Source organism: Panthera pardus, unplaced genomic scaffold, assembly GCF_024362965.1.
Source record: "Panthera pardus isolate Hobbes unplaced genomic scaffold, ASM2436296v1 HiC_scaffold_6, whole genome shotgun sequence".
Lineage (NCBI taxonomy): Eukaryota > Metazoa > Chordata > Mammalia > Carnivora > Felidae > Panthera > Panthera pardus.
The window spans coordinates 11694865-11709081 of NW_026526991.1; the positions used below are offsets into that span (position 1 = coordinate 11694865).

Consider the following 14217-nt stretch of genomic DNA (forward strand, 5'->3'; position numbering starts at 1 on the left):
ACCTCGGGGCCACCCTGTTTTGCCTATCCTGAGGATCCGGGGATAGGGAGGCTTAGGGTGTGTCAGCCACATGTGTGGCTTGGGACCACAAGTAGAGTTTATTGGTGTTGTCGATAAACAGTTTAGAACCCGTGGTGGGCCTCACTGATCCCCGGCTCACGCGCTGGACACTCTGGAAGCACGTCTGTGGGGGTGGGTAGGTGGCGGGACAGGGTCCAGCAGGGAAAGTGCCGTGTCTATCAGGACACGGATGAAGTGAGCTGGTGTCTTTTATGGAGCTGATTCCTTCTCGCCTTGTCCTGTGAAAAGGAAAAAAATGTTGTCGGGTGTCGGGCAGAGAGGGCAGAGGGAAGCCGTTGTTCCGGGGGGCGGGGGGGGCTCTGCGCAGGGGGAGAAACGGTGCCGCTTCCTGACGCGTCCTCCAGAGTCGAGCTGGGGGAGCCACCCACCTTCCCTTCCTGGGGGTGCTGATCGGTCAGTCCGGCGACGTAAGTTCAACACCCGGTGGGAAGGTCGCTCCCGAGTGACACAGGGACCAGGCTGTGGCTGGCGTGGCCGGAACGCCCTCTGTTCCTGGCGTGCTGGGCGTGTAGGCACAGCTCTGCCACCGGCCCCCCTGCCTGGCGGAGCAGGTTCGACGACCCGAGCCACTGCCTGGCCTTCACCGCATCCCCGGGTTCCTTTCCAGGGCGAGTTGGAGCGACAGCTGCTGCAGGCCAACCCCATCCTGGAGGCCTTCGGGAACGCCAAGACTGTGAAGAACGACAACTCCTCCCGATTTGTGAGTAGTGGCCGGCCATGCCCAGCTCGCGGGGCTCAGGCTCCCACCCACGGCTTTGGCACACATCGCCTTCCAGCTGCCGCTCTCACCTCAGAAAGTGAGGCAGCTTCGGACCTGGTTGCCTCCCGGCCTGTGGCGGGGAGTAGGCTGGGGTGAGCTCCAGCTGGTGGGGACCTGCACACGTGGCTGCTTCAGCCCAGGTGGCAGAGAACTGGGGGGAAAGGAGGGACAGTGGGGAGTTACCTGCCGGTCCCGCTCCTTGTCCTGTTGTAGCCAACAGCCAGATGAAAGACCGAGGAGCACTCCTGCGCCTCAGTGGATGAACTTGGGCATCTCTGGATCTTGTCCTGGCCCAGGCTTTAAGCAGCACAGCGCTGAGTCCTGAGTACCCATGCAGTGCACTGCATGGGCCCCTGGCCTCCGACATGGGCACGGTCTCTTGATTTTCCCTCTTCAGACTATACCGCAGGAGCTAGAAACTGGAGGACCGGGCTTCTGATTCTCTTCATCTGTCTCTCCTTAGGGCAAATTCATTCGCATTAACTTTGATGTCAATGGCTACATCGTGGGAGCCAACATTGAGACTTGTATCCTTGGTCTGGAAACGAGACCTTGTCTGGAGGGACGGGACCTTGATGGAGAGGAGTCCTGGGCCTGGAGTCCCGCGTCTAGAGGGGAGGGACAAGACTTTGATGGAGAGGAAGCTGCCTCCTGATTCCACAGCTTCCTCCTTACGGGCCTGTTAGGACACCTTACCTATGGCTTCAGGAAGAGTACCCAGAGAAACTCATGGAACACCCAACCCCGAGCTCAGGTTTTTCTTTACTGGCAGGACAGAGTTCTGCTTCGAAAGGGATGGGACGACAGAAGACCCTCCAGTGTGGTTCCCAGAGGGGCAGGGTTCGAGTGGATGCTCCTTCATTTCTCCCTGGCACAGGCATCGTAGCCTTGCTGGTGGGAACATTCTGTGCTCCAGCCCCTTGTGGGAGGGGGCTCTTTACCCAGACAGGGCTCCCAAGTGCGAGAGCTGCTTTTGGACAGGCTGTGCCCCCGGAAGGAGCCGATTTGGTTTGCTTTTGTTCGATTTTGCCATTTTCTGCCTGGCAAAGTCCAGTCACTTTTGATGGGGGTGGGGCGGGTGGGAGTGGCCTTCCGTCCTGCTTGCCTGCGCAGTTCCTTAGCGTTTGCCAAGATCTTTTGGAGAAATCTCGTGCTATCCGCCAAGCCAAGGAGGAACGGACCTTCCACATCTTCTACTACCTCCTGTCTGGGGCTGGAGAGCACCTGAAGAGTGAGTAGTGGGCCGGCAGCCTGGCGCGCGGGCTGCGGGCCCTGGTCGGGCCACATGTTCCTCTTGGGAAACGAAAACGCCAGCCTTCCGAGGCCTCGGCGTTCTGATTTGAGCACGCCAGAGGAAAGTCAGGGCGGTCGAGCCTGCCTCTGTGAATCACGGGGCCCTGACGCTCTTGGGGGCTACGTGAATGTCAGTCTCACGCCGGGGAGAGGGCATTCCTGGCTGCTCTGTAGTTCTGGGGGGTACCTCGGGGCTTAGGGGTGCCTCCCATTCTCCCAAACCTCTGAGACCCCAGTGCTGACTTGAACCCTGGTTACAGCCCCTCACTGACCCTCCTTACAGCTGATCTCCTGTTGGAGCCATACAATAAATACCGCTTCCTGTCCAACGGGCACGTCACCATCCCGGGGCAGCAGGACAAGGACATGTTCCAGGAGACCATGGAGGCCATGAGGATTATGGGCATCCCAGAAGAGGAACAAATGGGTACAAGGCTGGCCCTCCTGTGGGGGAGGGAGGGGAGGCAGGAGGCTGGTCATCGCGCCCTAGGAGGCACGGGGCAGCTGACGGGCCCGGGGAGCGCTTCCTGTTGGCTCTGGCTCTCAGGGAGTCCTGTGGAGGCTAGGAGGAAGGCCTCGAGTGGGCATGAAGCAGTACCTCGTATCTGAGTGTCAGGGTTGTCTGTTCCCAGTGGTACCACGGGCATTTCTGCACAGGAGGACAAAGGACGGGTGCTTACCTGCTCCGGTCCTCGCATTTGCTGAGAGGGGAATATTCCTGCTTCGTCGGAAAGGGGCCAGGATCTTTGCATTGGTGGAGTGTGGAGCATGCCTGTGTCTTCCTCTTTCCCCAGAAAGAGGGCAAAGAGGCCTTCAGGCTTTGTTTTCAAAAGAGTGGGGGACAGGGAGAACACACCCTGTTCTCTAACGTGAGGGTCGGAGCCACCTTGGCTCAGCTACAGATAATATGCAAACGGTGGGTACAATGTTGTGCGATAAAACTTTACTTATAAAAACAGACAGTGGGCCCTTGGGCCAGAGGCACGTCCTTGGCCCAGAGTTAGAAGGTTTAGGAGTTTTAACAGAGCTTGGATCTAAGCATAGGGCTGCCCAAGCCGAGGTCTGCCCGAGGCCCTGACCGTGAGCCCTGCAGGGGGGCTGTGCCCACCATGTGGCTTGTCCTGTCCACGCCCCCCCAGGGAGGGGAGCGGCTGCCTCCACCCAGGGGCTTATTCCAATCCCTGCCTGGTTCTGAGCTGCCTTTGGTTGCACCCCAAGGCTTGCTGAGGGTCATCTCGGGAGTTCTTCAGCTCGGCAACATCGTCTTCAAGAAGGAGCGTAACACCGACCAGGCATCCATGCCTGACAACACAGGTAACACCCGTGGGCGCCTCACCTGGAATGTGGGGCCTGGTGTCTGGGCTTGGATTTGCTCAGGAGAAGAAGTCTGGTAGAAATTCCAGACCGTCCTCCGTTTCTCGTCTCCTGTGTATCTCTGGCTGGCTATCACTTCGGGTTCTTTGCAAACTGTACGCGAACGTGACCCTAGTGCTTTTTCGGGGAGGCGGCATCAGAATGACTTAGAAAACCCCTTGATCATATGGACCAGGGCTTCCCTCTTTTGTCGTGGAGGCCAAACCAGTTGTCCAGTTAAAACAGCGATGTCGGCGGCCTCTCCGTCTCAGTGCGCGCCTTACCCGTGAACACGTCAGGACCGTGAAACGCCTCGGCCGCCACTGTCCCCCTGAGTCCTGCAAATGGCCCCACTTAAGCGATCAGCCTTAATGCGCCCTTCTGAGGGGCTTCTGAAAAGACTGAACACGTGGGTGTCTGGGCGTAGAAGGCGTTCCCGCGGGATGTGTGCCGTTGTGCCCCTTAGCGGGATCGGGGCCGGCTCCTCGCAGTCCTGTCCCTGGGTGGGACGCACTCTTGCACTGTGTGGCTGAGGTTGTGCGGAGGAACCGGTGCTGGGCCCCCAGGCAGGATGGGGGCCTCCCGGCCGCTCGTGGCTGGTGAGGGTGCAGGTCGCCATGGCTGCTGGGTCTAACAGGGGAGCCGAGGACTCCGTGCCCTGCTGCGGAGGGGCCCCGAGCCGGTCGTCCCGGTGATGATTGTTCAGCCACCACCTCGTGCTCCAGCAGAGGGACCCGTTCTCTTGGGGTTAATTAAAACTTCTCTCCCTTCCCTTCCTTACTCTTCGGAAAATACCAGCCGCCCAAAAAGTGTCCCACCTCCTGGGGATCAACGTGACAGATTTCACCAGAGGAATCCTCACCCCGCGCATCAAGGTGGGACGGGACTACGTCCAGAAGGCACAGACTAAGGAACAGGTACACCCTCTGGCCTCGGGGGAGGAGGAGGTGGGGGGCCTTGGGGGGGGGGGTTCATCCAGGAGGCTCAGACTAAGGAAGAAGTACGCCCCCTGGCTGGGGCGGGGGGGTTTGGGGGGGACGGATTGGGGGGGGCGCGCTTCCTTAGCAGGGTCGTTGCGGTGGCCTCTCTGGGGCCTGCTCTGGGCCACTGTTGTGCCAGGCGCCTGGCCAGGTGCCTCATTCAGCCCTCACCGCAGCTCAGGGAGCAAGGTGGTGTTTACCCTCCGTGAGAACATGAGAAAACTGGCCTCGGGGTGTCCGTGTGCCGCCAGAGGCCCAGTGACCCGAGGCCCCTCGCTCAGGAAGGACCACCTTTACCAGTTGAGCCTCTTTGCGCCAGGGCGACCTCGAGACCAATCGGTCGGCGGGTGCGGAGGCAAGTCCCGTCCTGGTAGAGAGTGAAACGGGAACCTGCTGTGTCTCTAGCACAGCTCGCTCAGGTGCAGGACGGCGGCAGCCGCCCTCCAAGCCCGGGCCTAGAAGCTGGCTCTCCATTGCCTGCTGTCTTGTGCGTGGTGAGAGACGGCAGCGATGTCCCTCAGCCGCAGCCTCCCCCGGGAGCCCAGCTCCCGCCCCGCCAGGCCCCTCTGTCGGCGCGGGTGGTACCATCTCCCAAAAATGCGCTCAAGTTCACTCTTCCCTAAAGGTGCCGTCCGCTGTAGCCCCACTCTGGTGGCTCTCACCGTCACTGGTACAGAGCCACCCCACCACAGCCAAGAACATTGTTCCGAAAAGACCACAGTTGTCACTAACTGTTCATTTCCCTGATAATTAAAAAAAAATTTTTTTAATGTCTATTTATATTTGGGAGAGAGAGCGCGTGCGCACGCGCGAGGGAGAGGCAGGGACACAGAGACAGACTCAGCACGGAGCAGGCTCCAGGCTGCGAACTGCAAGCTGTCAGCACAGAGCCCGACGCGGGGCTCGAACTCACAGGCTGTGAGATCATGACCTCAGCCGGAGTTGGGCGCGCAACCGACTGAACCACCCAGGCACCCCTCTTCTTCTTTTTTTTAATGTTTGTTTATTTTGAGAGAGAGAGCACACTCACAAGCAGGGAAGGGACACGGACAGAGGGGGACAGAGGATCCAAAGCAGGCTCCGGGCTCCGTGCTGACAGCAGAGGGCCTGATGTGGGGCTAGCCCCCACGAGCAGGGAGATCGTGACCTGAGCTGATGTCAGACGCTCAAGCGACTGAGCCATGCAGGTGCCCCCATTTCCGTAATAATTAAAGAACCTTTATTTTTCCACAATGAAACTACTGCACGATTACCGCAGATGCTGAAAATATAGAAAAGTCTAGAGCAAAGACGAAACGATCACAGTCCTAGCCAGTGACAGTTATCAGCCAGCTCTTTATTTCCTGCAAGGCTTTTTTCTTTCTAAAACTTAGCTGTCACCCTGTTCAAGCATTTGCACGATAGAATAGGGTACTGAGCCCCGTGTGCCCATTGCTCAGGCAGCGTCGAGTCACTGACTCCCGGCCAGTCTTGGCTCATCATTAACCTTATTCCCCCATCCCCCCGCCTCGCACATTATTTGAAGGGAACCTCACACGTCCTATCATTTTTTCTGTAGATACCTCAGTATGTCCCTACTTTTTATTTTATTTTTTACTTTAATGTTTTTTATTATTTATTTTCGGGAGAGAGCATAAGCAGGGGAGGGACAGAGGATCCAAAGCGGGCTCTGCACTGACAGCAGAGAGCCCAGGTGGGGCTCGAACGCACGAACCGTGAGATCATGACTTGAGCTGAAGTCGGGCGCTCAACTGACTGAGCCGCCCAGGCGCCCCAATCCCCATCTATTTTAGAAAGTTTTTTGCAAATATCTAAGTACTTGATGCTATGCCTCATTGCTGGGTCCGCAGGCTGTTTCAACTTTTTGTCATTATAAATAACATTGTAGCGAACATACTTGTGTGTGAAGCTTTTTTTGCATCCTGAGGGCTGTTTCTCTGGGGCAGATCCCTGCAGGTGGGTTTGCTGGAGCAAAGGGTTACCAGGTTTAAAGGCTCCTGTACCTGACACTCTGTCCCCTGGGGTGTGTCCTCTCCCTTCCCCCACCAGGCTGACTTTGCCATTGAGGCCTTGGCCAAGGCCACCTACGAGCGAATGTTCCGCTGGCTGGTGCTACGGATCAACAAGGCTCTGGACAAGACCAAGAGGCAGGGCGCCTCTTTCATCGGGATCCTGGACATCGCTGGCTTCGAGATCTTTGATGTGAGCTCCTCCCTCGTGCCTCCTTGGCCACCTTCTCCCTGGCTGGGCGTCTTCTTTCCTGTGGCCCCAACAGGAGTCTGAGCGGGCCACCTCCTGCCTCACATGGAGGCAGGAGACATCAGTGGGCCGTATTTTAAGTTTAAGTAAACATGCCCACTCCCAAGCAGCAGGGCTAGAGAGAGCGGGACCGTTTAGCTGCCCTTCTGTTCGTGGGCAGGTGCTTTCTGAGATTTTACTACTCTTCTGGCAACTATTTATTGGGCATTGGGACAAGACACCGTCTCTGCCCATGAAGACTGAAGTCTGGTAGGAAAAAAATGATAATTACAGTAGATCAGACGTTCTTAACCTGGGGTCCATGGCACATCTCGGAGAGGCCGTGAACTTTGGGAGGCGGGGGTGGGGAATCATCTCTTTATTTTTCACTAACGTGTCACTGAGGTGATGCATTTCTTTTTCATCGTGAGTTGAGCAACGTATCGAAACCGCAGTTGCCTGAGCAGCGCTTGGGGTCTGTCTCCGGTGGAAATCAGATGTTTGCACATCACAGCAGTTGCTGTGGGGACGTTGTAACATCATTTATGTTCCTCCACTTCAAAATGTTGCAAGTTGGGACGCCCACAGCCTGTGCTTGTTATGTATGTCATTAGTATGTCACGGTACTTGGGTAATTGCGTTTCAACAGGACTTCTTTCCTTCGCAAACTGTTTTATTCATTTCCAAACGTTGTTCTGAGAGAGGTTCTGCCAGGCTGCTAGAAAGGTCCACAGGAGCCCCGGCTCTGGGTTTGATGAGGGAAGGCGCCCGCCCATCCGGGCTCCCCGGGGCCAGCGCTCAACACCCGTCCCCTCCTTCCCGAGGCGCTGCGGCTCTGCGGCGGGCGGGCAGCCCTCTGACGTGGCCTCCTCCTTGCAGCTCAACTCGTTCGAGCAGCTGTGCATCAACTACACCAACGAGAAGCTGCAGCAGCTCTTCAACCACACGATGTTCATCCTGGAGCAGGAGGAGTACCAGCGCTGAGGGCATCGAGTGGAACTTCATCGACTTCGGCCTCGACCTGCAGCCCTGCATCGACCTCATCGAGAAGCCAGTAAGAGCCAGACCTGCCCAGACCTCAGACCCGGCTGGTCCCTCGTCCCCTCACGAGGACACGCCGTGTTGGCCGTGGGGGCTGGGAGGGGGCGTGTCTGGTTCCTCTCCCTGGCGGTGTCACCTGCAAGAATAAGGTCATGGGCTCAGACCTGCGGCCTGGGAGCCTCGCCCAGCTGCCGACCAGGTGGGGATGCGGCTGGTGCTTCAGTCCCAGAAGACCACCCAGTGTTTACCTAAGGGGCGGGCGCGACAAGCCTTTGTCTTAAGGAAACAGGCTTGGTTTTAGGTCGCAACATCCTATCCCCGGATGCTTCTGCGGCAGCGTAGGTTGTGCAGACCCAGGGCGTGGAGTGCTGTTCCTCGTACAGGTGCTGAAGCGCCGTCTGCCCCCTCAGGACTAGCTCAGCACCAGAGCTCCCGCCCCAGAGCGTTGGCTGCTGGCGGGTGGTGGTGACCAGAGAGCCGTCCCCTCTTCCTTCACTTCAGAGTGAAAGCTCTTGCCAGGTGCCCTTGGGGTCTAGGTTGGACAGGGTGTGCTCTTTAATGTCCCCTCTTCCTTCACTTCAGAGTGAAAGCTCTTGCCAGGTGCCCTTGGGGTCTAGGTTGGACAGGGTGTGCTCTTTAATGGAGCCTGAGCTGTTTCTTCGTCTGTATCCCTCCTGATGGGGTTAAAGTGCTGAATGACCCCACATCTTCCCGGAGTCCTGGGCTACTGAAAATGTGTACACCAGAGTTACCCCGAACTGCTAAGTAGTTGGAAAAGCCTAGGAAGAAGTTGGTGCATTTGAAACTACTGGTCAAGGCGGGGAGCAGGGGTTAAAAGACCCCACGATCCTAACGTGAAGCAATTTACTTTTGTGATGAGTTGGGGTTTTTTTTGTTTTTTTTTTTTTGTTTTTTTGTTTTTAAATCCGTCGAGTTTTCCAATGAACAAGATCCCATCTGGCTTTGAGTCTTGTCAGCCAGTCTCCATGGTGTTTGAGTCCGCTTTCTGATTTTATCAATTGAGTGTACTTGGGGCTTCCTCGGAGGACTTGACCTAAGTGTTGCATCTCACCACATAGTGGTGCAGACACAGCATGTGGGGCGGTGTCTCAGGGTGACTCCAGGGGCAGAGGCACCTGTGAGGACAGCCTCTGGGCATGCGGTCATGGCACACGTCCATCAGACCTACCGGGGATTTCCAGGGCACTAGGTTGGAGAAACTCCGTGATGGATCATCTGGCTGAGATGTGTCAACCACAGACTAGACCCCAGAAGTTTCATTTTAAATTAGAACTCTTTTTTTGTGTGCGTTTATTTTTGAGAGAGAGAGAGACAGAGAGAGAGAGACAGAGAGAGAGAGAGAGGAAGGGAGGGAGAGGGAGGAGAAGGGGCAGAGATAGAAGGAGACAGAGGATCCCAAGCGGGCTCTGTGCTGACAGCCAACTGTTTGATGCGGGGCTCAAATTCATAAACCGTGAGATGATGACCTGAGCTGAAGTCGGACACTTAACCGGCTGAGCCACCCAGGCACCCCTAACCTAGAACTCTTGAATCGAGTTTCGCTAATGCTGCTTTTACCTGGAGTGTGGGGGCACAGGCTGTCTACCTTCTATTGAGATTCTGGGGCTTTGAATACTGACCTTTGCCTTCCCGAGAGGGCAGGGGTAGGGTGCACTCGCCAGGTCAGGCTTCACCTGTGTGATGCTGTGCATTTTCCAGGCTGGTCCCCCTGGCATCCTGGCCCTGCTGGACGAGGAATGCTGGTTCCCCAAAGCCACCGACAAGAGCTTCGTGGAGAAGGTGGTACAGGAGCAGGGCACCCACCCCAAGTTCCAGAAGCCCAAGCAACTGAAGGACAAAGCTGATTTCTGCATCATCCACTACGCAGGCAAGGTGAGGGGAGCACCTGCACGGAAAGGTGCCGGACAGGTGGAGATGCTTCCGTCTAGGCTGAGGAGCTGGGCAGCCCAGGGAGTGGGGCGGGGGGCGGGGGGCACTGCTTGTCTAATGACTCACCCAGCAGTGTGCCTCGACTCTAGAGTTTGAGCTAGAACTCTGTCACTCGTTAAGTAGTGTGACTTTGGGCCAGTCAACATCTCTGAGCCTCATCTGGGAAATAGGAAACGGCTGTCGTGCACGGTGACATGTATTAAATGAGCTTGCGAAGCCCGGTGCTCGGCATAGGTCAGCGCTGTGGGGCAGGGCCACTCCGCCTCTGTGCTCCTGACCCTGTGGGCTGGACCACGTGCATCGCCCGGGACCGTCATGTGCTTTGTGGGATGTTTAGCAGCACTCCTGGCTTCTGCCCACCAGGGGTCAGCAGCACTGTCCCTAGACGTGACGAAAATGTCTAGGCTTCGCCAAACGGAGTGGGGACAGTCGTCCTGGTTCAGGGCCACCACTGTAGGTGACGGCTTGGTCATCACCGAGCCTGCTCGGCCACAAAATGGCACAGCTGCCTTCATCCCTAACCGAAGAGGGTACCCTGAGTCCACAGGGGTCTGTGCGTAGAATAAAGCTGGCTGCAGCAAGTTCCGTGTCGCTTGCTTGACGCTCCTAATTAGTGATTGCAGGCAGAGCAGGTGGCGAATCAGGCGAGGAGAGCCACCCCCTCGCGTCGCTCACCCTGAGCCACACCTGGTCCCCGCCTGCTGCCCTTGCCCGTGGCCCCCACGCTGCCCGGCCGCTCCCACTCGGCCCGCCTGGTCCCTACAGCTGCCGAAGTGCGCAGCTCTTGCCTTTAAAAATACTCATTAAAAAACCCTGTATCTGTAGTCACCTAAGGTAATGTCCCTGAACCTGTGTTTCCACCTCTCCCTTTGTGAGAAATGCACGTGCAGCGACGCTTGCCGCGCTCTTGTTGCAGCATTATTTATAACGCAAAATAGCGGGCACCCTTGAAAGCCCGCTGGGGCGAGCCTGAGCGACGAAAGTGTCCACGTGTGTCCACGCTTGGGCTGCGGCACCGCAGCTAACGGGACAAGCCTGCCGGCTGTGCCCAGGTGGCCACAACGCCGTCCCTGCGGCTTTTGTCATTTCCCAGGAGGTGACTGTGCTCCTAGGGAACAAGAAGCCGGGGTCACACACCTCATCGCCAGTGTGCGTGTGGGAGAACCTCCAGAAGGGGCCGTGCAGGAGCAGTGGCCCGAGAGCAGGGGTCACCTCTGCGCGGTGCCGTGCGTTGGGAAGCGGGAGGCCAAGGTGGCCCGCACGCCGTCTGTACTGTTCGGGAAGCTTCACAGTGAAAGTACAGCGGATTGCCCATTCATGTATTTTGGAAAAGGCAACAATCGTGCAAGCTCAGAGAAAACTCGGGCGTCCTAGAAAAAACAAAATAAGTAAATAGGTAGATCGCAAAAGTCCTTGTTCTGTTGCCAAAAAGAAACACTGGAACACTTTGGTTATGTCCTGCTAGGGTTGTTTTCTTTATGTTTGTATTAGGAAAAAAAAATAATAATAATACAGACTGTTCTGTTACCTTGGCTGCAACATAGATCTCTTAGTCCCCCGTTGCTGGATGTCCGTGTGTGCAGCTTTTCGCCCTCCCGTGTCACACCGCCCTTGCCACGCCTCAGTTTCTTTCTTTGGCAAGGAAATACCAGCTCAGGGGGTGTTGGCGTTGTTAGGCTTCTCCCCAGCCCCCGCGGGGCCGGCTGGTTTTCGGGGCCCGCAGTGAGAGCTGGCGTCCCCAGAGCAGCCTGTGACCCGCGCGGCCCCGACCCTCGCAGGTGGATTACAAAGCCGACGAGTGGCTGATGAAGAACATGGACCCCCTGAACGACAACATCGCCACGCTTCTGCACCAGTCCTCCGACAAGTTCGTCTCGGAGCTGTGGAAGGACGGTACGCCCTTTGCACCCCCTCTCCCTTCCCGCCTTCCCTGCGGTCCCAGGACACGGGGCGGGGGTCCGCCTGACGCAGGCCGGGTGGCCTCCACCCGTGGGAATGACAAGGCGGCCCAAAGCCTCGCCACACAGGTTCCCGCCCCCCCCGTACTTTACTGCGTTTCCGCCTCTCCTTGGCAGGCCGGTGGCTCTGGAGTTGTTTTCTTTCCTTGTTTCCGTCCGTTCCTCCTTTCCTCCTGCCTGGTTTTGCTTTAACCTCTCTGTTGCAGAGATGCAGAACACTCAGAGAGCCTATTTCTATCAACGCTTTCCCATTCTCCACCTAGAACCAGGTGACTGGCCACCCGGAGGGGTGACCCTTGTGTGTGCCGCATCCGGGGCTGTGTGAGACACGCTTCTGCTCAGATTTTCTTACCCCCCCGCCCTCCCCCGTTGGCTCTTCCTGCCTGACTGTCCTCTTCCCCAGTCCGGCCCCCGGCTCGCGGGCAAGCTGTCGATGTTGATCTATATGGATCTTGAAAGCGGAAAACAGCAAGTGTGAAAATTCATATGCTCCTCAGAAATGCACGTGCAGAGATGCTCGTGAGACGCTGCTTGAATGGCTGTGCTGTCTCAGCATGAGACTTAGATGTTGTGCGCCCCCTGCCCCGCGTACGTGCACCTGAAGGCTAAAATCGCCTCTGTGCCTTCGTGCAGGGCTCTCAACCAGGGCCTGCCCCTTCTGGGCCGGGCCTCCAGGGGGCAGGACGCACTCACATGAAACGGCCGGTTATTATGGGGCACATCCGACCTTCCTCCGGGCAACCTGAGTGGCCACAAGCCACCCGCTCGCGGGAAACCCTCTGTAGCCGGTAAAACGGGCCCCGGGTTCCTAAGGTCAGAAATGCCTCCCATTTTAATTGACTGGATCATCGAGTCTGTCCTTGCTGCCTGCTTCGGTCTTGAGCACCTGTTCTTTCTGCCGTCTTCAAATAAATACTAGAGGTCTGGCCGCAAAGGAATAGGAAGCAGACTTTGGCACAGAAGCCTTAAGCTTTTACATCCAGTAGCAGAAGCCCTCAACGTTCATATTGGCTCTTGGCTTAAAACTGACCTCAAATCACTGGCCACTTTGGTGAGGTTTGCTGATTACTTTGGTCTCACCTGGGAGGAAGCAGTTCCTTCATGGCTCCGGGCGTGCGCCCTGGCGGCAAGGGCTGCTTCCTTGGAGGGCGTCTTAGACGATGAAGACCCGTGAGCTGGGAGACCTGGCAAGATGCAAGGGCGGGAGGGGGTCTTCAGACTTCAGAATATGCGTTGGCAGCATTAGTTCCTGAGACCTCTCTGCTCCTGACGCCATATGCTGTCCCGGGTCCCTGGTTTAGGGAGCTCTGCACGGGAGGCTCCCGGACAGAGAGGGAATCATCCAGAGTCCTATAGACAATGGCAGGTAGCTTTACGGCAAAGGTCAGTGGGAATTCAGAATACTGATTGTTTTTTTTGTTTTGTCTGTTTGGTTGGGTTTAAAAAAAACTTTTTTGTAAGTTTATTTATGTATTTTGAGAGGAAGAGAGAACGTTAGTGGGGTAAGGGCAGAGAGAGAAGGAGAGAGAATTCTAAGCAGGCTCAGCACTGTTAGTGCAAGAGCCCGGTGAGGGGCTCGAGCTCATGAATCGTGAGGTCATGACCCGAAACCAAGAGTCAGATGCTTCATCGACTGAGCCACCCAGGTGCCCCTGTTTGTTTGTATTTTTAACGGGACCATGGGACTAGAGGATTCTGCAGGTCAGGTTTTAACACCTCCTTAGAACCAGCCTAGCGGCATAGCCTGGAAGCTTTATCGCATCTCTCTGGGAATAGAAGCTTCCACAGTGGGCCGAAGATGGTTAATGTGAACGTGGGGTTGGCCAGTAGACCGTCCCCCTTAATGGCTTAGCCGGCTCTCTCAACCCTTTCCTGCTTCCTGTTCACAACATCAAGTTTGCTGAACGTTTGAGGTTGATCTCAGCTCTCTGTGTAGATTCTAAGTAGAAGTGGTCCCTCTGTTCCGGAGTCTCCCCTCCTTCTGTCCAGGTGTCTGTCTGTCTCTTTCCTGTCACTCCACTCCCCCCCCCGGCTAGGACCACTGGGTATTCATGTGCTGTTTGGGTGGTCTCCACAGTGGACCGCATCATCGGCCTGGACCAGGTGGCCGGCATGTCGGAGACGGCGCTGCCTGGGGCCTTCAAGACTCGGAAGGGCATGTTCCGCACCGTGGGGCAGCTCTACAAGGAGCAGCTGGCCAAGCTGATGGCCACGCTGCGGAACACCAACCCCAACTTCGTCCGCTGCATCATCCCCAACCACGAGAAGAAGGTGCGGGTGCTAGGCCCCTGTCTGTCTCCCCGGGCAGAACTGATTCCTCCCCACACACCCTGAGAGCCTCGGTGAAGGCCCCCCGCCCCCGCCCCGGCTGCGATCGTAGCCGCCTTCCTGCTTGGGCACACCGTCTCTCTGTGGCCTTTCCCAGACCTGGGTCGGGTAACGTGGCTGTCCAAACCCACGGGCCGCAGCGATGCCCGTTACCCGGGGCTGTTCTCCCGTTGAGTCCGGAGGGGGTCTTGCCCTGCCTTTCTCCATCAATCCTCCACACGGGGGCGAGACCACA

General features: G+C 57.0%; 1 protein-coding gene across 1 annotated transcript in view; it reads left to right on the plus strand.

The window, feature by feature from the left end:
• Nucleotides 1–14217, plus strand: part of MYH9 (myosin heavy chain 9) — a 92619-nt gene that overhangs the window by 54586 nt on the left and 23816 nt on the right. Inside the window, 12 exon segments of the mRNA XM_053895544.1 lie at nt 689–781; nt 1305–1368; nt 1974–2072; nt 2418–2561; nt 3353–3448; nt 4286–4404; nt 6517–6669; nt 7585–7686; nt 7688–7759; nt 9466–9639; nt 11475–11589; nt 13732–13925. Of these exon segments, the coding sequence (XP_053751519.1) occupies nt 689–781; nt 1305–1368; nt 1974–2072; nt 2418–2561; nt 3353–3448; nt 4286–4404; nt 6517–6669; nt 7585–7686; nt 7688–7759; nt 9466–9639; nt 11475–11589; nt 13732–13925 (1425 nt within the window).